The 27,310-nt window shown below is 38.6% G+C and overlaps 1 protein-coding gene across 2 annotated transcripts; it reads left to right on the top strand.

Moving 5' to 3' along the window:
• The first annotated feature begins 576 nt into the window (after positions 1–576).
• On the top strand, positions 577–27,018 carry PKNOX1 (PBX/knotted 1 homeobox 1). 2 transcript variants are annotated; one of them, XM_084226273.1, is made up of 12 exons: positions 577–636; positions 1,058–1,137; positions 5,381–5,482; positions 7,578–7,705; positions 8,863–9,034; positions 16,666–16,836; positions 18,232–18,331; positions 19,173–19,270; positions 21,306–21,434; positions 22,469–22,545; positions 24,069–24,241; positions 25,205–27,018. In XM_084226273.1, the coding sequence occupies exons 3-12, from the start codon at positions 5,432–5,434 to the stop codon at positions 25,414–25,416; spliced, it is 1,311 nt and encodes a 436-aa protein (XP_084082399.1). In that variant the 5' UTR covers positions 577–636; positions 1,058–1,137; positions 5,381–5,431; the 3' UTR covers positions 25,417–27,018. The 2 variants fall into 2 exon arrangements, with proteins under 2 accessions (XP_084082399.1, XP_084082400.1); XM_084226274.1 differs by lacking the exon at positions 577–636 and having other exon boundaries at positions 1,064–1,075.
• Positions 27,019–27,310: the final 292 nt, after the last annotated feature.

Raw genomic sequence — 27,310 nt, forward strand, 5'->3', positions numbered from 1 at the left:
ATCTAGATTGAGTGGCCCTTCACATTTTGTTTTTCTGTGAACTTGTCTGAAAAACCACTTGGAAAACAACATGTGCATAAATTTTAATTAATTTAAAGACCAATTCAATGACCAGTTTCATCCTGCTTTCAAAAATGTTGGAGTTACTTTCTCTCTAGTTCTCACTGTGAACTTTATCTGTGTGAGAAACAGAGATAATCAGATTCAAGATCTCAGCTGTGTTTTAGCCATCATTTAATTTCTGGTGGCCTCTGGGCAACCTTAGTGTCTGGAACTTCTCCTGAGATGGTTTTTTAATGCTTTTCAGCAGCTGTGTTTTCTAAGTATGTTTTCACAATCTTTGCTACTTTGCTTTCACAATCCTTACTACTTTTTAAAAGTAGCTTCACTGTATCAAATGGGTGCTATTAACTGTAATTAAAGTAATTTTAAGTGGTAATTTTTGGAAAGCTTTTTAAAATGGCCAAATAATCCTGTAGCAGCTTCTGTGAAGACAGGATCCTGACAATGGCCCATTTCTTGCATCATGCTTTGATTTTACCATGGATTGTATTCAAATGATGATGAAGGAGATTTAAATGGGGAGGAGAAAAGTCCCTCACCTTTCTTGATTTCATCTTAATTTTCACAACAGTGGTGAGTTACTCCTATTTGCATTTCATGGTGTTATTTTTGGGATGTGTCTTGTCTAGTCTTGGCAGACAGACATCAAGCCAAGGAGTAAAATATGAAGGTTTAACAGTGAGGGAGTTATTATCCAAATGGAGCCTTCTGTTAGAGGTGTCAGCAGAGACAAGGGTGAATGTAGAGAATGAATGGAATAAGATGAGAGAAAGATCAAATAATGGGATAAGAAGTTCAAGCGTGGGATAATGGGTGTGATTAGAGATTATTAACAATGCAAGGATTAGCAAAATGTGCAAAAAAATTCCTGTCTGTTCATTAACACTTGATGAGGGAACCACATGGTAAAACAATTTTTTTTAAAAAATAATGTTGAGTCTTAGAATGTGTGTTTGAAGGTGTTATTTTCTTCTATTTCTCTGTTGGTTTTTAGGTTTCTGTCTTCCACCTTGTACGTAAGTGGGATCTCTGTGTTGGAACAAGATAATGTCTTCAACTCAGTGAAGGAAAGGGGTGAGCAGCTTTCTCATGGCCAATATTTTATCTTCTTCAGAAAACAAAGTGCCCTGGAAATAAATATCATCCTGTATTGTGTTGAAAAGGAAGCCAGTTCTAGTTGCTTTTCATGTGTCAAAGAGAATTGATTTTTGTTTCTTTTTAACTTGCTGTGTGAATGTAAGCATCTAATGTTACATAGCAAGTGCCAGGACTAAAGTTAAATAAGAACGAACAAAGAGCCATGCCGAATCTGCCAGTCATGCATTTCTCTCTGAAGGACTTCAAAGAAACATGTATGAAGGAAAATTAGAAGGAATGATTACTTGTTAACAAGTCTGTTGGGTAGTTCCCTCAGAACCCTAAGAGGGTTGGTGGTTTGGTCATAGCCTGAAGCGTAACTATTTATATCTCTTACAAACATCTGTTGTAGCTTGTATATGTTAAAAATGATACCACTGATCTCCAGCAGCTCACTTGTACCGTGTGTTAACGTTACTGGGTGGTCCCTGTGCCCTTAATTATGAGGGAGTAAGTGGAACAAGCGAGGAGTGGAGTGATGAATGTTAAGTGATCACTTTGTGTGTATGTTTCAGCTCACATTTAATCTCTTCACTTAGATACTCAACTTGCACAAGCTCTCCACATTTCTAATTATGATTACCACTCTTCATTTAGCTTCCTTTCTGCTTTACATTTTTCTTCATACCTCATTTTATAAAAGGCTTCTCTTTTTTTTCCCCTTCACTTTGTACACCATGATCTTTTATGAATTCCCTTTCACCACAGGTGTCAGTGGAGTTTCTGATTGCAGGTCATGCGTCAGCTTCCAGTTACATGACCTTAAGTTTTTCCTTGGGTTTTCTACACACTTTACTTTCAAAATAAATAGAATGAGAGTTAGTTCTGTTCTGTGTGAAGCAGACCAGCAGACTCACCCTCAGGTTTTGTTATTTGTAAGTCTTTGAATATAAAATAAAAACACACATTTTCCCCTCTGCTCTCGAATTCTTTCACAGAGAATTGGCATTTTGAAAGGTAAGGTGTCCTGAATTCATATATATTCTTGGGTTCACCTCGGATACCCAAACACTCTGTGTCCTGGGGTAGGGTGTGCTGTTGGAGGTGGTCTGTGAGCTGAGAATGGACACACACGAGTAGGTCAGCCAAGAGCAGGGCTCCTTTCAGTGCACCACAACTGCCTCAGACCAAGTCAGCTGCTTTCCATCACAGCCACCTTGAGCAGGGAGAGGCCTGAACCAGCCTCCCTGCCTCGGTGTGAAAAGCATCAGAAACATCCACGTGTTGTGTGAGCTCGGTGGAGGAGCTGTGGAAGTAATTAGCTGTGGCAGTGATAAACATCTGGGAGTGATAGCAGCCTGAGCATCTGCTGGGGCTGCGCCTGCTAACGAGCCTGGGCGCTGCATCCCAAATGAGGCCATGAAAGCCAAATCTGTAAATACCTTCTCGGTTACTTTTCTTAAAGTTTAACTCACTTTGTTTATTGACTCTACTGAGTAATGAGGAAATGTTTCTTTTTAGTGAACACAAGTAATTCCTCAGTTAATTGCCTCAATTTAAGTGTGTGATTAGCTCAATTTGTTCTTCTTGATTTGCAGTGGTTGTCTTCACTAAATCTCATCGGTTCCTATCTTGCCTAATAGCTTAATCTTTTTCTACTGTAATTATAAGTCAGAGTGGAAGCTCTTGTGAGAAATAAAGGAAATGCCCATGTAGAATTCTTTCCAGTCATTCCCCTGGGAGAAAATATGGCAAAAGTCCTTCTAGATGCAATAATCTATGGATCTAGCTCAAAGCTGTGCACCTCCTTTCTTCTTTTGTGTGGCCTGAGGGCCTTCCAGATGTGGAACGTCTCTTCATTATGGAAATCTGGAAGGAGGGGTTAGTCCAGCTTGTCTTGTTCTCCAAAAATTCTTTCCATGTCCTACTGTCTTTACCAATTTACATGTATTATCTTTGTGGCCTTCCTCTCCAGGTTTTTCTTCATGCCACAAATATGACCTTACATCCCTGTGAACTCTTAAAATGTCCTTCCTCTTCTACATCTTCAACAGAAGTTTTACTTTTATTTTCTCATTTTTGCCTAAGAATTTCGTATTTCTTTCACAGTTAAACAATTTCATTAGCAGTGTTTTCTGTGGGGCTTAGCTTTAAAATAATCATTAAATAGTGTTTGCTCTTTCTTTGTTGATTGTTTCAACTGTTCTGCTTTTATTTTGAGGGTAGTCTGGTCCATGCATTGGATGTCACAGTCATAAATTAAATGTATGTCTTTTGAAAAGGAAGAAAAGCAGCATTTTCTATGTGCCTGTTCACTCTATCAATACAGACAGGCACTTGCATTGGCTGTCAGCTGCCATTTATAAAAGAAAAGAAATATTTAAACATCAGACAAATGCTTACAGGGCTGATGCTTCAGAATGTGTTCCCTTAAAGGATTTTGAGAGGTGTCTTACTTATTGTGGCAAATGCTGATTTAACTTTTAACAGTAAATGATTTGTAACTGTAAAAAAAATTTAAAATCTGAAGTATTTCTATCAGTGAGTGCACTTAGGTTTTTCCCTTTGTATTTTTTGTTTTGGTGGAGAAATCAGTAATGTTTTTGGAGTTTCAAAGAAAGAATACTAATGTTCTGTAAAAACAGATATAACCTAGTTTTTAGAGGAAACCAAGCTTGCATCATCTTGGTGAACTTCTCTGGTCTTTGAAGCTGTTTAAAAAAGATTTTAAAAATTGCACTCATACTTAGGAATCACACTGAGTGAATTTGATGCAAAGTAAGGCTTGAGGTTTCTCCTGAGGAGTTTGGTTTGTCTCTGTGCCTGAAACTGTTCTCAGAGAAGGGAACGTTGAAATTTGTCCTGTGTTTGCAAAATGAAACACTCACTTGAGACTGTTATAATCTGCAGGGGAAAATATCCAGAAATGTAAAAATTGCTCTTAAAAATGGTTGTATGCAGCAGTAGTATGCAATAAGGGAAGGACTTAAAATAGTTGAAAAATTTGTAGTGATTGAACACATTGAAAAAAAAATTCTGTTTCAGATCTTAGTGGTGAAAATTTTAAAACTTAGTTCTTCAATACTGACATAAGTGAAAAAGAGCAGAAAGCCTGGAATTATTACCTGGATATAATGTTTTTCAAGGCATGAGCTCTGACTTCTTTTTAAATATAGATTTTTTTTAATAGTAGCTAAACATTAGAACTCCTATGTGTCAAGGAAAATTGACTTCTGTGTTAATAGTTACTGGTAATAGCTTAATGAGTTACGTGATTTCACTTGTAATGGCTGCAGATCTGACAAGAAAATGAAATGTGAAGTAATAATTTGTTGGCTACACTCTATCTGGTGGTGCTGCTTTGCTAATTTATTTTTTTTTAATTACAGTATGTCTTAACTTAAAAATGTTTAACTCATCTGGGCACCAAACTCCAGCTAATGCCTAGAGAGAATAACATGATGCATTTACTTGTGTCTAAATCCTATTGTAATTAATATTTCCCAAAGTATCAAATGTCTCAGAAATTGAGACTTCTGAATTCCTAGGTCCTTTTTGAAACTTTATAATCACGTGGGCCCAATTGTTTAAAAATTGTTTGATATTGTTCCATTCTTTGTTGAACCTTAAATGGCTTGGATGGCAAATTCCTGATCTCAGAAGTGATTTGAGGCTTAGTCTCTGAAAGTAATTTCATCCCTACTTTAGAATCTGGGATTCACACCCAAAAGTGTACAGGCTATTTCTTAACATTTTGCATTTGGTTCATCATTTTAAACTATTATTATTATTTCAGTTACAGTGATGCTCAATGGGTTTGGGAGCCTTTTCAAAACACAGAAACACTAACCTGCCCATTTCTAGATTTCATTAGAAATCTAGGTAGTAGTAGTTTTATTAGGATTAGAATTCTAATGTGGTATGACCTTAGAATGTCAGTTAAGTAGTGCAGAAATTAATGCTAAAGTTCACTTGAGCTTGTGAGTATAAAAAAACCTCAGCCTCTTACTAAAAGTTTTACTTTAAAATATAAAGAGACAATGAACTTTTTGCTTGTAAAACCTGTTATATTTCCAAACTGAATTTATTTCTTGTTTGAATTTGCATGTGGCTGTTGCTGTCAATAAACTCTCTGAGAGGTGTGCATAAATCTGAATTTCTACCTTTATTTTTTCCTCACACTTTAGAACTGGATTCTAAGTGGCCACTTTCTTAACTGACCATTTGTTTTTCTTTAAAGACTATTTGTGCACACTTATGATGATTTGACACAATTAATGTCTCAATAACCATGATGGCAACACAGACATTAAGTATAGACAACTATCAAGATGGACAACAGGTAGGTGTGTTTTCATTTCTCTAGGAACAAAATACAATTAGGAAGAGGGGAAAAAAATAGTGACTTTGTTCTTAGTACCTGCTTTGGCATTGTTTAAGCTGGAATAATGAAAGATGGTCATGTATATCTGGTCATGTTTCTTTTTTGTACAACAGGCTGTGTAGTTTTACACTTTAAATTGGTAAATTAAAATGCTGTTAACTGGAGGCAATTTGTGGGCTGGCCTCTACTTTGAAGACCCATTTTTCTGTAACTCTGTGTCAGCCCTAAGCTATGACTACAAGTACTTCTGTCAGCAGATGGCAACAATGGGGAACAGTCAGAAAAAAAACAGCAACTTTCCACATCTCCTATAAAATGTTCATCTGAATGCAGTCAGATTTTTGAATTTTAGTTTTTAGTTTGTTTCTTTTATTGCAATTCTAATTTCTCCTCTCACCTACTTTACATATTTGACTTATTCTCCCAGCAAATACATACCATCCTGTGGCAGTGAAAGTAAAATATGGTTTTTTCTGAAGAACAGATGGGGAGAGAGCTTTTTCTTCCTATTTGTTGTGTATTTCAAGTTCTCAGTGTCCAAGGTAGACAGGTAATTCAGGTGCCTGCTGTTTTTCTAGTTTGGAACTGGCCCACAGAAAAATACTTGCAGTTTTAAGTGAGCTGTTTCCTTCTCCTAGGGCAATAGAACCCTAACTGAGCACACTCCCTCCCTTCAAACTCTGCAGATTTATGGCCAACATTTATAATCTATAATCTAAATTTATAATTTATGACTTGTCTGAGTCATCCCCTTCTAATTTGCTCCTCCTTCCTGTCATTAGCCAAGAAATTAGTCCATTAGTTACTTTTTTTTTTTTTTAAGCATTCTGGTTTGAAAATCATCTCTGCTTGCTGAGGGAGCTCTCTGCAAGGCAGGCTGCTCTGTTGGGTGGGAGATGCTGAATTTTCTCAGTTTCTGATTTTTCTAGGAAATGGCTTGGCCCCAATAGGGAATAAAGCACAAACCTTTTGGTTCTCCCACACTCTTAAGAATACTATAATTTTTTGTGCTGCTGTTATGTGGAAATAAGTTAAATTCTGTTAAAGTCAGGTTCTCTCACAGTTTCTAGAGCTGTCAGTTCTGACTGCCTGGAGGTCCCTAGAGCAGTGTCTCTCCTCTTCTCTTAACCTGAGGTAAAAGAGAATTAAGAGAAAAGATTGCAGTGGTTTCATGTCTTTGTGCAGATGATCAAATGGGAGAAAACCAAAGAGTTTGAGCTGAGGGGTGGAAACTGTGACTTTCACAGTTCAGGTTCCTGGAAGACCTTTTAGTCCAAAACATATTTAGCTGGAGGTGATGGAAAAAACACTTGGAACATCTTCAAAGCACCCCAAAGGTGTGCCCAGCCTCCTCATGCAATTTAGGAGGTGCTCAGGTGAAGCTGTGGCTCTGTGGTGCTTTTCCATGGTATAAATGTGGGTTAAATGGATGTGTAGGAGGAGTTACTGCTGTTCTCCTGTAGTTTGATAGCCCTAAAATATTTGGTTCTTGCAATATGTAAAATGAAGTGCTAAAGGTCATGGGAGGTTATGCTCCTATAATTGAAGGACTGGAGGGACACAGAATATTTCAGATATTTTTAAACAAATGTGCATTTTAATGGACAAAAAAACCTAGAAGATCCTTTTCTTCAGTACCCTTTTACAATGCACAGTAAAAAATAAAAAAGAAATCTTAAGTGCATCAACTTTTCTTTACATTGATTTCATCCTAAAGGATTTTTATGCAGATATTCCCATGAACTTTTTGGAGCAATGTACTCTAGGCTATTCCAAAACCAGCCACTTCAGAGACAAAATGTTTCAACAATTTACTAATATCTATCATTCCCATTTTAAAACCAAATGCTAAAACTTGGAAATGACCTTTATCCATCAAAAAGTGTCAGGGATTAAAAGAGGGGTTTTGTTGCTGCTACAACTTCTTGTGTCACTGCCAAGTCACACCAACCTTCTGGCAATCTAGGAGCCCTTTGCACTGCTCTTTCCTTAGAACACAGCACCCTTATTTTACGTCAGGGCTACAAATTTACTTTTTTTTTTATTCCTACAGATGCAAGTGGTAACAGAGTTAAAAACTGAACAGGATCCCAACTGCTCTGAAACTGATGCCGAAGGGGTGAGTCCTGCCCCTGTAGAATCTCAGACTCCAATGGATGCAGACAAGCAGGCCATTTACAGGTAGTGATGGACTCCTGTTCTGTCTTTTGAAGGGTAAAGGATAGGGTAGAGGCTTTGGGGGTTTTTAATAAATAAATAATAAGTAGCTTAAAATCAGGTGGTCTCTTGGCTGTCTCCATTGTTTTAGGGAAAGAGTGAGACCAAATAGTCTTCACTGGCAGTCACCAGCCAAGGAAGAACCTCCTGAGCTTGTGGGATTTTTCAATTTCAGCAGGTTTAAAGGGTATTCTAAGTGTGGTTGCCAAATTTAGAAAGCTGTTTTGGCCTTTAAACTGTGGTCACTCTGTCATATTGTTGTTTTTATCTCTAATACGAGTTTTTACTTTCATTGTAATTAGGTCAATCTTTACTCCTTTTTCTTTAGGGATAACAATCTATTCCCCAGTAATTAGCTCAAAATGGATTAAATATTGATGTATGAGCAGACTAATTTGAGGTTTTTCAGTGAAAAGTGCTGTGCTAAGCAGTTTGCTCAGTTTCCGTGGGGTTGAGTGTTCTTTCATCTTAACTGCTTTATAAAGACAGAATTATTACTGGGTTTTAGGCTAAAAAAACCCAAAAAACCAAACAACCACCAAAACAGGAAAAAGCCAAACAAAACACCAAAAAAACCTCAACCTGAAGCACAAAGATGTATCCATTCATTTACAGACTTGTGCTAACAAAATCTTCTCCTTAGAGCATGATTTCACAGAAGGCCTCTGAGCACAGCCTGAGTATTCTTCTCAATTTTTTAAAGTTATTTCATGATGTGTAAGTATGGCCCACACTGAAAAATAAATTCATTTTATCAGGCTTCATTTAAATCTGCATTCATCCTCTTTGTAAATCCTAAATCTCATTTCTAGTGCACTGTATTAATCTGTCTCAGTGCCACTCAATTACAGTGAATTAAACAGTCAGAGCTTTTTTGCTTGTGATTGTTCTCTTTAATTAAATATATACATATTTTACTGCTGTATTTGCCTCTGGAGTGGGTAAATCAAAATGAAAATAAATTTTTATCTTATTTTTCTCTAGCCAATGCTGTTATATGTAGTCTTTTCCAGAACTTGTCACATTCACATGAATGACTGTGAGCTTTTCTGAGCTAGATGTCTTAATTATCACATAAGTGAAAATACTTATTTATGTATTTAAACTGTTTTTTTTCCTAGGCACCCACTATTTCCCTTGTTAGCACTATTATTTGAAAAATGTGAACAATCTACACAAGGCTCAGAAGGCACAACTTCTGCCAGTTTTGATGTAGATATTGAAAACTTTGTGAGGAAGCAGGAAAAAGAAGGAAAACCCTTTTTCTGTGAAGATCCAGAAACTGATAATTTGGTAAGCATTAGCTGTTTCTTTCATTTCTGAAACAACCATCACATTTGCAGCTTCTTCCTAATTTCTGATCTCAACTGGTCCTTGTAGTTTCTCCTCACATTTTTCTGCCTGTGAGAGATTCTTCTTCATGTTCATGATTAAAAATATTCTTAAAAATTTCTTCTGGCCCCCTTTTCCCTTTTATCTGTAAATTTACAATGGGCTCTTCACAATTGTTTCCTGTTCTCAGCTGACATGACTGTATTGGAGACAAATAGAAACAAATCCTTTCCATAGCCAGACTGACTCTGCAAATTAGAGTGTTGGGTGTTTAACATAATTATCAAAAACATGTAATTGATGTAATTTTTTTCCAATTTTATTTAAATCATGCTTCACCTAGTTACTGTGAGGGAAGAGCTGTTACAAGATGATCTTAGAAAGTCTTTACCATATATAATTTTTTCTTTCATGTCATTAACTCTGTTAGGCTTTCTGAAAGTCATTCCTGTGATGCAGCTGTGATTTCCCCATTTTGAATATACCTGCCTTCAATATTTTATTATTCAAAAATGAGAGTAAGTTCTGTTCTGTATAAAGCAGATCTGCTGACTTGTTAAGCCTCAGGTTATTTTCTTCATTTGTAACTCTCTGAATCCAACACAAAATCACTGTTTTTCCATATTTCTCTAATACATATTTCTCTTAATTTCAGAAGCACATCTGAGCTCTAATAGCTGGAATGTAGTAGCTGTGGCTCAGTGGATGAGGAAAGAGCAGTGCTTGTGGTTTATCTTGGCTTTTGAGGTTCTTACAATGCTCTCATAAACAAACTTGACAAGACAGGGATGAGATAAATGAGCAGTGAGGTGGTCTGAAAAATGGATGAACCCCTGGGCTCAAGGAGTTCTGGTCAGCAGCATGAAATCCAGTTGAGGGCTCCCATAAGTGCTGTACTCCAGGACTGGTTGTGGAACCAGAACTGTTGAACATTTCCATCGCTGACTGGGCTGATGGGGCAGGCTGAGCCCTCAGCAGGGCTGCAGGTGTTGCAAAACTGGGAGGAGGGGCTGATGCACACATGGCTCTGCCACCATTCAGAGGTACACTTCATTGCTTTTGGAGAAGCAGAAAAATGGGAACCTCATGCAATTCAGCTAAGAGAAATGCCGAGTCCTAATGGGGAAAAAAGACAGACTGACTCATCAGGGCAAGAGGAAATGGGCATGAACTTACCCAGGAGTGGGTATGAAACACAGGAGGTTCCATTTAACCTTTTTACTGTGAGGGTGATTGAATCCTGCCCTATAGATCCCCTGTGCCCCATAGATCCTGAAATCCTGCCTCAGATTCCTTCTGCCCCATAGATCCTGTCTGCCCCATAGATCCTGAAATCCTGCCTCATAGATTCCTTTTGCCCCATCTAGGGGGGCAGAAGAAATCCCAGAGAGTTGTGGAGTCTCCATCCTAGGAGACAGTCCAACTCAGCTGGACATGACCTGAGGAACCTGCCCTACCTGACCTTGCTTTGAGTAGGAAGGTTGGATTAAACCATCTCCAGAGGTCCCTTCCAGCCTGAGCTGTTGGTCCCTTTCAGCCTCAGCCAATTCCAATTCTGTGGCTTCTCTGAGCCTCCAAAGATTGGTTTCCCAAAGACCCTGCTTGCCTTGGCCTGTTCCCTGTGCTTTTGGTCATACATAAACACTCTCAGATCCAGCTTGCTTTGGTTGTAGCTGGGTCTGGTGTGTTCAAAAAGTCCTTCCTGTCATTGAGCTGTTTATGGTTTCAGTTGGTGGTTCTGGTGACAAAGTCTCTTGGATTAATGTGGTGTTCTCCTTTGCTGATGGGCTGCACAAACCTGGCTGGTTTTGCTTGAGGTGGGTGAGGAATTATTTATGTCCTGGATTCCATGGCTGCTGAGGTCAGTAGTGGCTTAAACTGGAACCACATTGCAAAATCAAAAATCCTTGGCATTGAACTCCTGTCCTGTGGTTGTATTGTGAGCTGTGACTTTCTGTTACTGGATACCAAATGAAACCTGAGTGCAGCTTGTCCTCTGCCTGTCCTGGAGGCTGGGAGCTCTGAACAGCTGACATTCTGACAGGCTCTTTTTGGTGTGGGGCAGGGAGCACAAGCTTCTCTTAAGTTGTGAACTGGCTAGCATGACTTTCAGTCTCTTTTCACCTTGAAATATCGGTGCTCGCCACAGGGACGGCTGTAGACAGGCAGTTTTTTCTGCCTCCTGTCACATTTATATTTTTTATAGAGATTTAAAAGTCTCTGTTTTGTAGCAAGAAACGCTATTGTGCGCCTTTGTTCCATCTTCTGCTCATGCTGTCCTTCCCTTTTTAACTCCAATGTTAATTCAACCATTCATCTGAAAGGAGAGGCTGTTAGACTGATAATTAGACTGGGCTAGAAGGGTGGAGCAGAGTCAAACAAATAAGGTGTAAATGTTTGCTGAGTAAGATCAACTCGGGGTCAGAGCTAAACTGAGATGAACTGAGCATCATAACACTAAAGAGCCAAATTCAAATCCTCTCTGAGAGTCACAGGCCTGTTACAGTAAGGAAATTGGGCAGCTGTTTCATTTTTTTCTTTTTCTTTTACCTCTTTGAGATGTGGCATGTAGAACTCAGCCAGACTGCAGTTTCTGTGACAGAGCTTCAACTGACAGCTCCAAAGCATCACAATATAATTCCATGCTCTGTGCTGCCTGTGGGATAATTAAGTAGATAACAGAAATTAGGAAGGGTCACAGATAGTGATTGTAGGGTCACTTACAGTCCTGGCAATGTTCCACATTGTGCACTCACTTGAAGTGCCTTGAATACTCCACAAGAGGAGTTTGGAGTTCATCCAGAGGACCACAGAATGTTAATCTGGGTAGCACAGGCATTAGATCAGTTTGACCAGAAAGGAAGTTCATTAAGAGCAGTGGATGCTTGTTCCAATTTAAGTAGCTCTTACTAAGCTATGGTCCAGATTATCTTGTTACTTTGGTATTATTATCCCATTCTGAATTAATTGGTGGCTTCCTGCTTTAGTATTAAAAAGGATTTCAGCATTGGGAAATGTGGGTAGCATCCATCTGAAACTTGATTTTAAGGATAAATTGCTAAATTGCCTGTAAACCAGGTTTCAAACCCTTGTTACTATCCAGATAGAAGGATTCTGTTCTAGGGATTCTGTTCTTCCCAGCTAAGCTCTCCAACAACATCATCTGGTGATCTTGAATCAGCAGGACAAATGATCATAGTCAATCCAGGAGAATTGTTGCCAGGCCTTTTTGACTTCTGCAGGGTCTTCCCCAGGTCTGGGTGCAGTCCTGGGCCATGTGCTCTGGGATGACCCTGTGGCTCATCCTGCACATCTCCTGTTTTCAAATCCTGTGGGAAGGAAGCAGAAGCTGAAGGTTGTGCTTGTGTTCTTACTAGACTGCAAATGTGCGTTTCTAGAGCTTCAACATCCTCCATCTCTTCTTGGAATGTTATTTGCATTCCCTTAACCCTCTTATCAAGCATCAGTGTCAGAAGATGTGTGTTTGCTGTCAGGAACCAGATTTTGGTGGTCTCTGTTGCTGCTTTCTGGAAGTGTGCTCAGCTTATCCACGTAACTTGGAGTATCACCTGTTGGAGCTTCACACACTTTCCCCCTTACCCTTTGCTATCCCTGCCTCATTTTTACAGAGAAAACAGATCCTGAAATGAACCAAGGCACCAACTTCTCTTTGTTCTCCATCAGTCTCATTTTGTGCATAGAACATCCACAGACTCCTCCCTGTCTAAGAAGTTGTTCAGCATGGGTGCTTGCAGAGAGTTTTTTTAGACCTTTCACAGATTATTTTATGTTTGAAGACATTCATTGCTTAACACTTTTTTGTTGCTCACTGCTAACCCAGATGCTGCAGGAGTACCACGTTGCCTCAGGGTGGTTCCTGCCTCTCTGTTCAGAGTAAACTCTTCCCACACATGGGTGGATTTTTAAATTTCTCCACATTCATAGGACCATAGGATGGTTTGGGCTGGACTACAAGCTCATGAGGTTTCTAGTCCAACCTCCTGCACAGAGCAGGGTCAGCTGTGAAGTCAGAGCAGGTTACTTAAGGCTTTGTCAAGTCTGGACACAATACAAAACAAGGGGTGTTAAATCTACTCTCCCTTTTGTATTTGAACAGGACACTGCCTTTTTTGAAGACCCCTGAGTTTTTTGTTTCGTTTGGGGTAAGGATTTTTGGTTCAGTACCCTCTTCTCAATTCTCTTGAATTCTTAGTTGTGTCTGGAACCTGAGTTGTAGAGGTGAAGGCAGCTGATGTCATTTGGATATTGGCTTACCAAGCCTTTCTGAGAAGTGTTTTTTGCTGTTTTAATGTGCAGAACTATCCCATAAGCCTCTAGTTACACCTTTTCTAGCTATGTCTCATAGCTAAGGACTCAAAATAGAGAAGTGAGGTTATCAAATCAAAACAAATGAAAACAAAATAGCTTTTCTCTCAGAGTTTGTGTTCTTCCACTGAAAATCTGAATTGCTGCAGGAGGATTTGGGTCAGGGAGGTAGGTAAACTGTGAATGTATATATTTTAATTGGTTTTTTTGCACATGAAGAGTCATTTGAGTGAGATTATGTGTCAGTATATGGAGATTCTTTCATGTGTGTTGCCCACATGTGCAGTTATGTGCCCTGAAATCCATAGAAAACTGTGGCTCTGTGTTTTACATCAGCACAGGTGAGCTGGGGACTGAGGCAGTTTGTGCTGTGTCTGTGCCTGTGCTCCACGGGCTCGAGGCACTGAAGGCAGGACACAGGCACATTTAGGCTAAAGATAGCATAAAGTTTTTAAATTTGGAGATATGTTTATATATGAATAAGCTCCTGATAGCAAGAACTGGAAGTTTTTCAATAACTTTTCTTTCTCTAATAGTTTACCATTATCTTTATTTACAGCAATTTCAGCAGTAATGGAAAGTGTCCCTGCTCACGGCAGGGGTTGGAACACGATGATTTTTAGGGTCCCTTCCAACACAAACCATTCTAGGATTGTGTGAATATACACAAATCTCATGGTTACTTCATCTTCATGCATTTCTCTGAAGTGATACTCCAGTTCAGCTGAAAAGACTGAATCAGTTATAAAATGTCATTTTTCTGTGGCATATTCTGTGCAGTAGCACTGAATGAAATATTCCTGCTGCTGTGATCTGTCTGAAAACACCTTTTTGTATTTCCTTTGTCCAACTTGAGTTATTTTATCAGGAGTTCTTGATTTTTTTTTTTTTAGTTTTAAGGGAAAAGTGAACTTTTGCTGACATTAAGTTTGGTCCACCTGTGCTGCAAGAGAGCAGGAGCCATATGGCTCAATTAATGTAGCTGTAAATGAATTAATAAGTCCTGGTGACAGGCATGGCATATTTACAAAGTTTTGTTTTCCTCCTAACCACAGCAGCACAGCTTCCTGCAGGAGCAGTGTGATGGAGAGGGGCCCTGCAGAAACCTGGCTAGTGTTACTGAGTCTGGGTTTGTGGGTTATTTTGACTTTAATTCAATTTTCACCTCAAGTATCAACCATCAATTTTAAACTAAGTGTAAGCTGAAGAAAGGACTTTCATTTTTCCTCCAAGCACATGCTGATAAATAAACAGTACAAATTTGGCTAATGTTTAAAAAACCCAACTCTCTTGACTGAGCAAAAATAAACTACTCTCTATTATGGTCAAATATTATGTGTCCAAAAGTATATTTTGTTACTTCAGTTTCAGCTGAATGTTTCAAACACTCAGTAATATGATGTGCAATTTGTTGATCAGTCACACATGAAGAATTTTCTATTTTAAGCTTTTTGTCTCTGAAACAGAGACAGAATTTCTTGAAGCACAGATGACCTTTGTTTTGTGTTGAAATTTAGTTACATTTGCCTGCTTTAACTTTGTGGTGTTTAAAGGTGCTTAAGCACAGTTTAAAAAGCAACCTGGGCTGGGTTAGAAAATCACTGGTTTGTGTCTCAGGGTCACTGCACTCAGTGTTTCAAAGGCTTTCAGTGTCATAGGTCACAAGAGTTACCAGATATTAATTTGGATCACCTCCCTCAAATCTACAGCTCAGGTGTTTCTGCTGCTGTTTTTTGAAAGATGTATTTTTTTTTTCTTTTTATCCCTGAGAAGAAATTTTTATTTAAAGAATTTAATTTCTTAAGCTTTTTTTTTTTCTTGTTGATTTTAACACACAGTTGTCTACACTGAGTGAGTGTCCTAGAACCTTTTGCTGAAAAAACAGGGAAAAGATGTGGCTCAATGAAAGCTAAAATGTCATGATGGAGACACTCAAAAGTTTTCCTGCCTTGATCTCCTTTGGGTCACTTGAACAAAGGCACTTTCAGCTCCCAGTTGATTTCTTGAGTTGGAAGTAATAGATTAGTTTGGAGGGTCTAATTTCTGTTCACTGGATCAGTGGTTTGCCCAGATAAATAACCCCTCATGTAGGACAGATTTTTCCAAATAATTGTGAAGTCAAGCTCTGCACTATGCTTTAAAATTGCAACTGTTCAGTTTCATGCAACTGAAGGATATTTGTCTCAGAGATCCAGCACAGCACAGAAACGTTGGGGCTGGCATGTTGTATAAAAAATAATTACTTTGCTGGTGTGTTGTGTACATATTTGAATGTCCTGGATTTCCTGCTGCTGTTAGACCATCTGGGTTTGGTTTTAGCTTCTGATCTTCTGCCATGACCCTTACAATCACCTAAGCTATTTTTATGCAGTTTGTAATACTGGTTATCCAGGCTTACAGTGCTTTTCTCACAGTGAGCATGACAAGTATTCTCCTCACATACATATCTCCTGTGCTTGGATTTTAGCTTAAACATGGATTATTTTTGTAATTTGGTTTAGTGCTTTGCATTTAATGTTTTCTATTTCAGAATCAGTCTCCTCACCTGAAAGTTCTTACAAGATTTTACCTGAGAGTTGTTCATCTTTGACATGCAATCACAGAGGAACTTAAAAGCTGTAGCACTGAAGAACTGTTTGATTACTTTAAGCTTTGTTGAGCAGTGTGACTAAACTTGGGATCTCTTTATTCTAATTTTATTGAAAAATAAAAGCTTTCACCCTCCCTAGCAATCTGTGGAACAAATTTATGCTTAATCACAGGAGTGTCTTCTTTCTCACTGTATCTCCAAACCTTCTGGTTTCCTTGTGTCAGGGTGGAGCTGAACCTGGTGTTTCTGATTTATAGAGCTCCAGAGAACTGCTGCTGGCCAAGCCTGTCCCAGCCCTGCCTTCCAAACCGTTTCTGTGGATGGGATTGCTTTCCATCACTTCCACTCCTGTGTGGTCTGTGCCCCAGAGGTGTAGGAGGGGGTTAAAGACCACATGGACATCCAGGCTCATCCTGTGCCCTGTGACACCTGAGCTGCTCTGTCTTCCTGAAGTGTCACAGTGACAAAGATCACTTTGTTGTCCTGATCTGTTTCCCCTGTGTGGCAGTTTCCTTGTGTTCCTTTCCCTTTCCAGGATTTAGCAATTAGAACCTCTGCTTTAATTGCGTGATATCTGTTACTGAAAAGCAGTGTTTGCTTAAATCTCACATTAATTTTTTTTTTTTAGGGGAACAGTTGTTTTGTTTCTGATTTTTTTTCCAATTCTCTTCCTCAGATGGTAAAAGCAATCCAAGTTCTGCGTATCCATCTGCTGGAGCTAGAAAAGGTTAATGAACTCTGCAAGGATTTCTGTAGTCGTTACATTGCCTGCCTGAAGACAAAAATGAATAGTGAAACTCTATTAAGTGGAGAGCCTGGAAGTCCTTATTCACCTGTGCAATCTCAGGTGTGTTTCCAATGCTGTTCAGTGAATTTTTGCTTAGATTTCCATAGGAAGTCACAGCTATATTTCTTTTGCTATCAGTTTGCAAACAGAGTTTCTGCAGTTTCCTGTAATATCTCAAATCAGGTGTTAAGAGTAGAAAATTAAGAGTAGAAAGAATTTGTTTTTTGTTTTTTGTTTTGTTTTGGGTTTTTTTGTTGGGTTTTTTTGTCTGTCTTGTTTAGGGTTTTTTTTGGGGGGGGGGGGGGGGGGGGGGGGGGAGTGGGTTTTTTTTGTGCTACTGCCCGATGGACAAATTTGTTGAACTGTGCCAGAGCACAGAGTCAGTTTTTTCTTGTCTGTCTTCCTTTTGTGATTTTCTCTCAGTTCAGCAAGTGGAGATACTCAGAATAGCCTGGATTTGTTATTTGGTTGGAAGGAGGTTAGGAAACAGAATAAACAAAGAAGAAAAATTCTGCTTTTTATGGCCTCCTTATCTGCCTCCTTCATTACAACATTGAGATGACTGATGCATTTTATACACAACCTGTATTCTGGAATAAATAGACAATATCTGATGGATTAAAGTTGCAATATTGCATTGTTTTTTGTATTAAATGGATCACAATTAATGGGTTATGGATGATGTTTTTGCTGTCAGATGCTGCAGAGTGAGCCCTGCCACCACAGTACCCTTCTGTGAATTACTCACGTGTCTGATGCTCTGTATTAATAAAAGCCCCAATGACTTTTAAACTTCACTTTTATAGGTTTTGATGTCTGTAAGTGTGGAAAGGAGATTCTAAAATCAGGCAAAAAAAGTTTTATTTCTGTATATCTCTTACAGTTTTCTGTAGAGACATGAGGGACCTATTTTGCATTTGCTATCAAAAGAGATTATTCATACATACTAAGGAAATGTGTTAGAGTTTGCATGTCCAAGGTTGAGTAAGAGCTATCTTGAGCAGAATAAAACATATTGAATATTTAATACATTATGTTCAAATTGAAGGAATTGAGGTAATAACTAAAATTCTAAAGCTTTGATGCTCGTAATGAGAGCATCAAGGGTCATTTCATTTGTCCTTTTTCCCTCTTGCCTTTGGAAACTGTTTCTTATTCTTTACACACCTAGAACTAAAATTTCTCAAAATTGTTTTACATCTTTTCTAGCAGTTGCTTTCATGAGGGTTTTCAAAGGTAATGGTTGGTGATAATGAGGAAGTTAATGTAGGTAATGATGAACCCCTAATGAAGTATTTTTCTCTTTGAAGGTAGTCCTGTGATTAAACTCCAAACGTATTTTAGAGCCAAAACTACCTAAAACAAATTACAAAAATGCACAAGCACGCTTGATCTCCTTACATGAAGAAAAAAAAGTTAAAAAATTTTAAGCTACTAATTGTTTTATTTTTCTAGCAAATTCCAAGTGCCATTGCAGGCACACTCAGTCCCCAAGGGATCGTGGTGCCAGCATCAGCATTGCAGCAGGGAAATGTAACTATGGCAACAGTAGCAGGTATGACACACTAAAAACAACTGGCACCTTGCTCTTCATCTTGGTTTCCTTTATGGTTGTGGCAAAAACTACACAAATACTTGAAAAAGTGTGTTTTAATACCTGAAAAGTTGTTGTAGTACAGTCAAGTGCTTTACTGGGTTATGAATGTTTGTTTAATTTATATGTTCTCCAAGTATGTCTGTGGGAGTGGCAGTTACATATATGATATTAAGAGATCTTAATGTGCAACACTATATTTGTTAAATTTTCATAGACTCTGGTGTTTGACTTTCTTTTTTCCCTTCCAAAAGAAGAATTCTATTTGACAAAAACATGCATTACCTAAACCGTTGCAATTGCTGGTTGCCTCATGCTCCTTGGAGTTTGGAACCACACAAGTCTGTAAAATCCTTGATGTCCTTGTTATATGGAAATTACATTTGAGATGAAGTGTTTAGTCTTGCCTCTCAGCAAGGTTTTAAATCAAACTCAGCTGCCCTAAGAACTGGCCACACTGGGGTATGATTTTGGTGTTGGGACCCTTGTTGGTTGAAGACACAGCTCAGTTAAAACAACATGAAGAACTGTTTTATAGCCTGATAATCATGGCATTTGCCTTTGAAAATAGATTTAGAATGCCTAAAATACAGGGAAATAGAATCAAATTTTGTACAGTTTTTTGTGAATGGATGTAAATTTTAGTGTGCATAGAGCACATCTTGCCTGCTGACTAGAAAAGAGTAATTGATATATTATTAAAAGTCTTGTATGGTGTGCAGTGGTGATATGTTTAAAGAAAATAATACTTGAAGGGGTTTTTCTTCCCCATAATCAATCTGTGTTTCTGTTTTGCTTCAAGGGGGGACAGTGTATCAGCCAGTCACTGTGGTCACTCCACAAGGACAGGTGGTGACACAGGCACTGTCACCTGGGACTATTCGGATCCAGAACTCTCAGGTTTGTTCCATAAGCTCCACAGAATGGTGTTCTGGCTGGAAATGCATCTCAGGGGGTTTAGGATTGAAATTTGACACACTGGCAGAAGGAGCTCTGTGTACACAGAGAGTAATTAATTGTAAATTGGTGCAGCCAATATGCAGGTTATATAATATATCATAAGGTCCTCCTTGCCACAACAGCTCATCAGAGTTCCTACCTTTTAATTGTGTTCTTTTACTGATGCCAGAAGAGTTATAGGTACATGAAATTAAAAAAAAAACCCAAAACAACAATCTAAAATTTAAAAAAAACCCCACCTCTAAACCAAATCAACAGCAACAACAAAAAACCAAAACAAAACAAAGAAAAAACCCAAAAAACCACACTAATGCAAACCAAAAACCCCTCTGAATTAAATGAATACTTTTTCAATGATTATAACTTTTCTAATCATTGAACTTTGTTTATGGCTGCCTAGATTTAGTGTATTGCATTAAGGTGCCACACTGCTTTTGTGAGAAATTTGACTTTTTTTTACAGTGGCAATCAATAGAACTGTGAAACTATGTAACTGTGAAACTCTTTTAGAGTTTATCTATTCTGAGAAACATTTTTCTGTAAAACCTTCAAAATATTTAGTTGAGATTCTAGGAAATGCTCAATTTTGTCTCCTTATACCCTAAAATATAAGGGCCAGCACTCTTTTGGGGGAGGCTCTTTAGAGTTGGATCTGAAGAGTTCAAAGAAACAACTAAAGAAAAAGAAACATGAAAACTAGACCATCTTCTGGTACAGAAAACCTTGCTGGCTTTCTCTGGAAGTGGTAAACCAAATCTTCCTGGAATCTGGATTTAATTAGAAATGTGAATGAGGAGCTCCCATCTCCACAGCATAAAATCTGTTGGTAATCACTGACTCACTGGTTTCTTTTCCCCCTTATTCTGGCCTTCCAACCAAAAAAAGTGTGCACAGAGTGTTCTTTGAATTGGCAGGAGAATATCTGTACTCAGCCATGTCCCCCCCTAGAACACAGACAGCTCTGTCCTCACACACCTCTCACAAAGAAGTGTGTAAAATTACACTCCTGAACTGAAGGGATTTGGAAAAATTGTGGGGTTTTACCTTTTATGAAAAAAAAAATAAAATACTGAGAGGAAAATAATGCCTCTAGCCTATAAATAAAAAAGGACTTGACCTTGTGTATACATCTGTGACTACTCTTGATGCTAGGAGGAGTCTCCAAACCCACCTATGCAAAAGTCACTAATTGAAAATCCTTCTTCAGTGTCTTCTTTTTCAGTATTTCAGAATGCTGTGGAGGTAGGGAAAAGCACTGTAGAAAAGCTATTGAAAGTTCATTATAAAGCCTCCATATGCAAGCAGGTTATTTAGAATGTTAGACATTACTTTGGAAATTAAAATGTACTCCAGATATATATTTGTATTAATTTGATAGCCTAAACCTTGTTTAAAACTAATTTCCTACATATTGATTGGCTTAAGAAATTGCTCCAATTTGTCTGGAAAACCTGATTTAGAATTATTTTGGTTACAATTGTCTGAAATAGAATCTTATATGACAGCACATAAATTGTGCTGTTTCTTTCTATTTCTGCATAAGCATTTAAGAATGTATTCCCAATGTTCAGATTACCAATGTGCAAATGATTTGATGAATCCATAGAAAGTGAAAACCAAAGAGAAAAAAATATGAATATTTAGGAAGTAGTATGAATGTTGTAAAGTGAATTATAGGTTCTGCTGTATGGATCTTAATGCTCTTTGAGAATTTAATAGTTATTTAGCAGGACCTTTAGCATATTTTTTTGCAACTGCAGCATAATAATTAATTTTACTTCATCCTTCATTTAAGTGTTAAATCAGTTATATTTTACAGCTTCCATAGTTGTTTATGTTTTCACACAGTGAGTATATTCAAGATATTCAAGCCTAATTTCTTTTCATTCCTTCTATAAATGAGTTGTTCATTTATTGATTCAGAACTGCCATTACTATGTTAACTGCTTTATTTCTCCTAAAATTAAATGTGCAGCTCCAGTTGCAATTAAACCAAGATCTAGGCATCTTGCATCAAGATGATGGCTCATCAAAAAATAAGAGAGGAGTTCTTCCCAAGCACGCTACAAATGTGATGAGATCTTGGCTTTTTCAGCACATAGGGGTAAGGACTGAGCATGGTCAATTTTTTATGTAGCTCTTCCATGTGGTCTCTTACAATTTTTCTTCATAAACAAGGTGAATTTATTCTGTTGTCAGTTTATGGAATCTCACTTCAGCTTTCCCTGGAGTCATTTGGAGTAGTTCCACAGTCTAATGCTGGTTGATTTTTAGTAATATTTTAATAAATATGTTACATTTCTACTGCATGGTCTCAACAAGTGTTGTTACAAGGAGCCTTTCTGCATTTCACTGTGTTGAGAACTTAATGCTTTTTAATGCTCTCTACACCCTGGTTCATGGCACATGGAAAAGTAATTCCACCTGTATTTTGCAGTGGTTTTGGGGTATTTTTGACGGAGGAAAATCTCAAATTTTCTATCTTTATCTCCTTTCCAGTCCTTCTGATGTGTACCAAGCATGTCACTATCTGCTTGTGCTTTCAGTTGTCTTCCTTTTGCATGAATACTTTGAAAGGATAAATGGCTCTCAAGCTATTCCAAGGTTGAGTTGATTGATATTTTGCCTTTTACAACTGGTTTGCAGCAGAGAACTGATCCAGGGGAGCAGCCTGTGCACTTCTTGTGTTACGTGCCCTGTCCTCATCTGCTTAGAGCAGCTTTATTTAACTCCAGTGCTCCTTTATTTAACTGAGTGCTCCTCAGTTCTCTCATATGACACTGCCCTGGCCAGCAGAACTAATCAGAGCTGCTCACATGCTGTGCTGCCCAGGGATCACGCTCTTTAATAAAGACTGTCAGCCATGAGAAGCTTTTTCTTCTGAATTACACAGCAGCAGCAGCTTCATGGTGCCACAGACACTCTCAAGGATAAAATCAGGTTTTGTGTAGTAAAGCGCTCTTTGTTGAATTGTTTTTGTTTATAAAAGTTTGTGAGGTTTCTAAGGTTTGTGTTTTAATGAGTCAGGTGGCCTTAATCCACCCTTTTTGATCAGATGTAATAAAGAAGTTCTTCTTTTTGATGAGGAGATGGAAAACAAATTTATGCCTTTTTTGTTTGCTTTTCTGGCCTCTGTAGCATCCATATCCAACAGAGGATGAGAAGAAGCAGATTGCAGCACAAACAAATCTGACACTACTCCAGGTTAACAACTGGTAAGAGCAAAGCCCTTAATATCTGTCCTTGCCTCCATGTGCTTACAGCTCAGAAATAGTGAGGAGGATAACTTGGACATCTGGAGTTGAACTTAAATATTCTACATATGTTACAAAACATGTATAGAAATACAAGAGCTTTTCACAGGCACACAAGCATGTTATTTTTGTAAGGTATAATAATACTCATGCCATTTAAATTATATAAGGCCTCCAGAAAACATTGCAGCACTAGGAATTGTGTTCTGTTCCAGTTCTGAGAGAGATGGAAGTACTCTCATTTTCTTCTGCAAGTGAAGTCTAAAGGCATTTGGTGGCCTGGTGGCTGCAGGTGTTTAAAAAGTTACTGTTAACAGATTCTGTCCTTGTATCAAAGGATGCTCTCCTGAGCAGTGATGTCTGAATGGAGAGGCAGTTCTTCAGCTACACCAGTTCATGGTTCAGCAGGTTTTGTCATGTCTTATCTTTCCTGGAGGTGTAAGATAAGACACCTGCCCTGCAGAAGAGAGGAGGGAAGGTGCTGACACATGTCCTGTTTGCCTTGTGGCATCAGTTCCTAAAATTGCTGCAGCAAAGCCCCACTGGGATCTGCCTCAGATTTCAAAGATGACACTGGCTGTGAGGCTGTGGAGGGGTCCAGGGGGGGAAATAGCCAAGATAGTGATAGAGCACTGCTTCCAAAAGTGGAACAGGGTGGCTGTGCCTGTGTTACATGTGGCCATGGAGCTCTGTGCTGGGATCTGACTGCTGTCTTTGCAGAGCATTCTATTACAACTTAGAAACCTGCCAGCTGCACCTGATTTCCTCCCATTGCAGGTAAACTTGGGACCTGGATGTATTTTTTAGTATTTAGGGATGATGTCTTCACTCACAACTCCCTGCCAGAGCTCACTATGTTGAAGTTGATTCAGTTTAAGTATTTTCTTGTTCACTAACAGAAAGGGGAAGGGCAGCAATTAGCACAGTAAAGTAAGCAAGTGAAAATCAGAGAACTAAAAGGAACCAGGACAGATCTGACAAATGTGTTTGCTGTCATCTCCTGGATCAGGAGCCAGCCCTTGGAAGGGCAGGGAGCCTGTAAAATAAGTAATGCAGAAGCTTAAGGGAGTAAATGAAACCAGACCAAACAAAGCAGGTTAGGCAGGGGCTAGACTTTAGGTGAACCCTAATGAGAGGAGTATCAGCTTTCTGAGCTGGGCTGTCAGCAGGTTTTCTGGTGCTTAGTTTTTAATAAGATCCTGAAGTGTACATCTGTTGTGCTGTCTGGAGAATTTTTCCTTCTGAGGTGGGGGGAAAATGCTGTTAGCTGCAAAATGTTAGAAGTGCTTTCTTAGCTAGTTTGCCAAAATTGAAGGATGCTGGTGTTCTAGGAGTGGTTCTACACTTTAAAAAGAATGTTAAGCTCAGCTGATAGAAGATTTCATATTCCTAATTTTTTTTTCCTGCTGCATACTTTGTGAAGGTGAGAGACAGAATTTACAGCCAACTGGTCCTAAGTTCACCTTGCCCTTGATTGTATTTAGGTTTATCAATGCTAGAAGGCGAATTCTTCAGCCAATGCTGGATTCCAGTTGTTCTGAAACTCCAAAAACAAAGAAGAAAACAGCCCAGAACCGACCAGTGCAGAGGTTCTGGCCTGACTCCATTGCCTCAGGAGTTGCTCAGCAGCAATCGAACGAGCTCACGATGTCAGATGGTGAGGAGAGCTGCCTGAACATGGATCAGAAAGTTAATTCCTCTCTGACAGGGAAAGGGAGGGTTTGATGAATGTGCTGGGAGGGAAATTTCTGCATATTTCAGTATAAATGTCTTTTTAATCTGAGAAAGCATAACATAAATGTGTCACTTTTTGCTCTCTTTAACACTTTTCTGTGGTTTAAGCAAGGGTATTGTATTGGAATTGCTTTTGTTTTAAAGTTATGAAATGACAGAATAAAAGATGTAAAACTGAGATGTACAGCTGAGTTCTCTCTGTGTGCACGTCAGGAGTGTCCTGTTGGATGAGCAACACTGGGCTGCAGCTTCAGCTTCATGGCTGAGCAGCTGCAATTCCATATCTGCCTCACATGCTTCCAGCTGAACAATGAGAGGCAGGAAAATATCACAGAACCTCCACAAACTTTGACTGAAGTAACTTCCTCAGTGTCAGATAAAACAAAAAGATTTAGTTTAAGAAAGATAGGATGAGCCTGGCATTAAAGCAGTTATTTTTCTGTCCTGCTGCTTGCTGCTTTATTCTTCCAGTTTGTAACAAATTTTCCTTCAGCCTCTGCTGGATCTGACAACAGCTTTATCCATTGAAGTTACCTTGAATCTGAACACTCCCCTTCTTCTGCAAGGAAGTAAGCTGGAATACTTTGCAGAAATGGCATTGTGATGACTTGATTGGAGAATTGCTGTAGTGGGTGTCCATAAGAGATTTAAGATTCACAACACAAAGTTTAAGATTCCTGACCAACCTAATTTGGGCATCTCCTGACATTTAAGCATTTGACAACCTATATATCTTCTATTTTAATGTAGTTCCTTGAGTTTCTGGGGTGGGTAACTGTTGATTAGAGAGAGCTGTTCTGTGGTAGCTGTCGATTAGAACAAAGCTCCGTTACACGAACGCAGAAGGCCAGAAAGGTGCTGAAGTGCTGTGGTTGTGCTCCTGCAGGTGCTGTCGTGACCATCACAGCTCCAGTGAACATGAATGTAGACAGTCTGCAGTCCTTGTCCTCAGATGGTGCCACCCTGGCCGTGCAGCAGGTGATGATGGCAGGGCAGAGCGAGGACGAGTCCGTGGACAGCGGCGAGGACGACGGCGGCGACCTCTCGACAGCAAACATCAGTGGGCTGGTCCTGGACAACAGCGACTCCCTGCAGTAGGAAGCCAGAGAGCCTGGAGAAAAACACTTAGGAAAAAGAATGGACTGACTGACTGACTTTTTATAGTTTGCACAGCAAACATTTTACACAAGTTTTATTTCTAATATGTTTTATATGTAGATATAGAAGGGTGCACTTTTTTGTATTTCATAGTAAGCTTAAAGAGTGTTTTTGCAGGTGCAGCAACTTCTTTCAAATGTGTTTTGGTTTGTTTGTTTTTTGGTTTTTTTTTTGTTTATTTTCCTTTCCTTATTTCAGAAAATTATATCTAGTAATATAAAGAACCACGTAAGCACCCCTTTGTTCTCTGAATTGGAAGTGCTGCAGTTTCTGATGAATTATGCAGTTTCAATTAGTGCTGTTATTTAACACAGCCTTTGATGGGCAGGTGATGTAAATTTAAAGCATGTGACACTAGTGTGTGAAACTTGATTATTGAGTTAGATGCATATATTTGAAAGATGCTTCTGCACCTTAAAAACTGCTAGTCTGAGGTGGACAGCAACACACATAAAAAAGGAACTATTGATGTGTGATTCAGTAGAGAATGTATGGCAATTTAAATAAGTTTAGTTTCTCTCATAGTCCGTGAGCCTGTTTATCATTTGCTATAAAAACTCCTATTTTTACCTTGCTGGGGTTATTGGATAAAAAAAAAATATTTTTATAAATTCACTAGAAATTGGGATGACAACTGTATTAAGCAGGAGGAAAAAAAAATAATTTCCAGAGGGGAAAAATAAATGTTTAGTATTCCTATTTGGAAGGTCTGAAAATTGACCCAATTTAATAAACAAGCCTACAGTAGCATTCTATGATTCTCAGCTATCCCACAGTGATATACTATATTTGATAATAGCATAAGAAAGGCCCAGTGTTTGATGGGATTTTGATATTGTCAAACATTGATTTATATTATGTGTAAACTAATATTCAAATTGCATAACTCTGTATCTAGACTTGTATCTGAAAATATTTGCTAAATGAATATTCAGGTAAGTAAGTTCAAATACCCACAATTTTTCCAATTATTAGAGAAATTTAACAGTTTATAGTTTGTACAACTGAATCTAAAAAAATGAAAAGTTGCCTACTATACAGTAATGAATTCTGCTATTTTATTGCATTTGAAATATTTTCCCCTAATACAAAAAGAAAAATATAACATGAATTTATATAAAATTTCTTCAGATCTGAAGTTTACTACCAGAATATACAGCAGGCTTTGTTAGAGTAGGAAATCCTTGTGTGTCATTTAAAAAACAAAGAGCTGGTGATAAAAACAGCTGGGTTTTGGTTTGGTTTTGTTTTGGGATTTTTTTTTTTTTTTTTTTGTTGTGGTAACAGTTCATTTCTTTCATTTTCCCAAAGTTTGAAGTCTGTGATTGTCTATCCATGAACACTTGCTTTTGGAACTTTGTATTTCCCGTTGTTGAGTACAAATAAGAGGCTCAAGAGCCTCATGCTATGATCAACACCCTCTTTTGTCCCTGTCCATTTGTCACAGTGTTGGCTTAGATCAAAGCCAGAATTTCTTTCTGATTTTGACCAAATCTGGGTGTGTTTCTAATATGACAGGGAGAAAGGTGGTCACCTTTAGAATCTTCAGACGCTGCATTTGAACAAAGCCCTTTGGCAGATGCAGATATTTAATTGAATACTTCATTTCTGCTTCTCAGAACACTCAGGCACGTGCTGAGGTCCCCTTGAGGGCAGGAGGATGAAGGATTGTGCTGCTGGACATGCTGAAATGGCTGGAACCTGGTCATGGCAGATTGTCTTCCAAGGCAAGGCTGAGTTGGTAGGAAGAAAAGCTTCAGGAGGAAATGTCAGTGGCATTGCCATACACACATGGAGAATAACAGGAGTTTTCAGTGACTGGGAGTTTTTGGGG

The sequence above is a fragment of the Fringilla coelebs genome, assembly GCF_963513975.1.
Source record: "Fringilla coelebs genome assembly, chromosome: 2".
Lineage (NCBI taxonomy): Eukaryota > Metazoa > Chordata > Aves > Passeriformes > Fringillidae > Fringilla > Fringilla coelebs.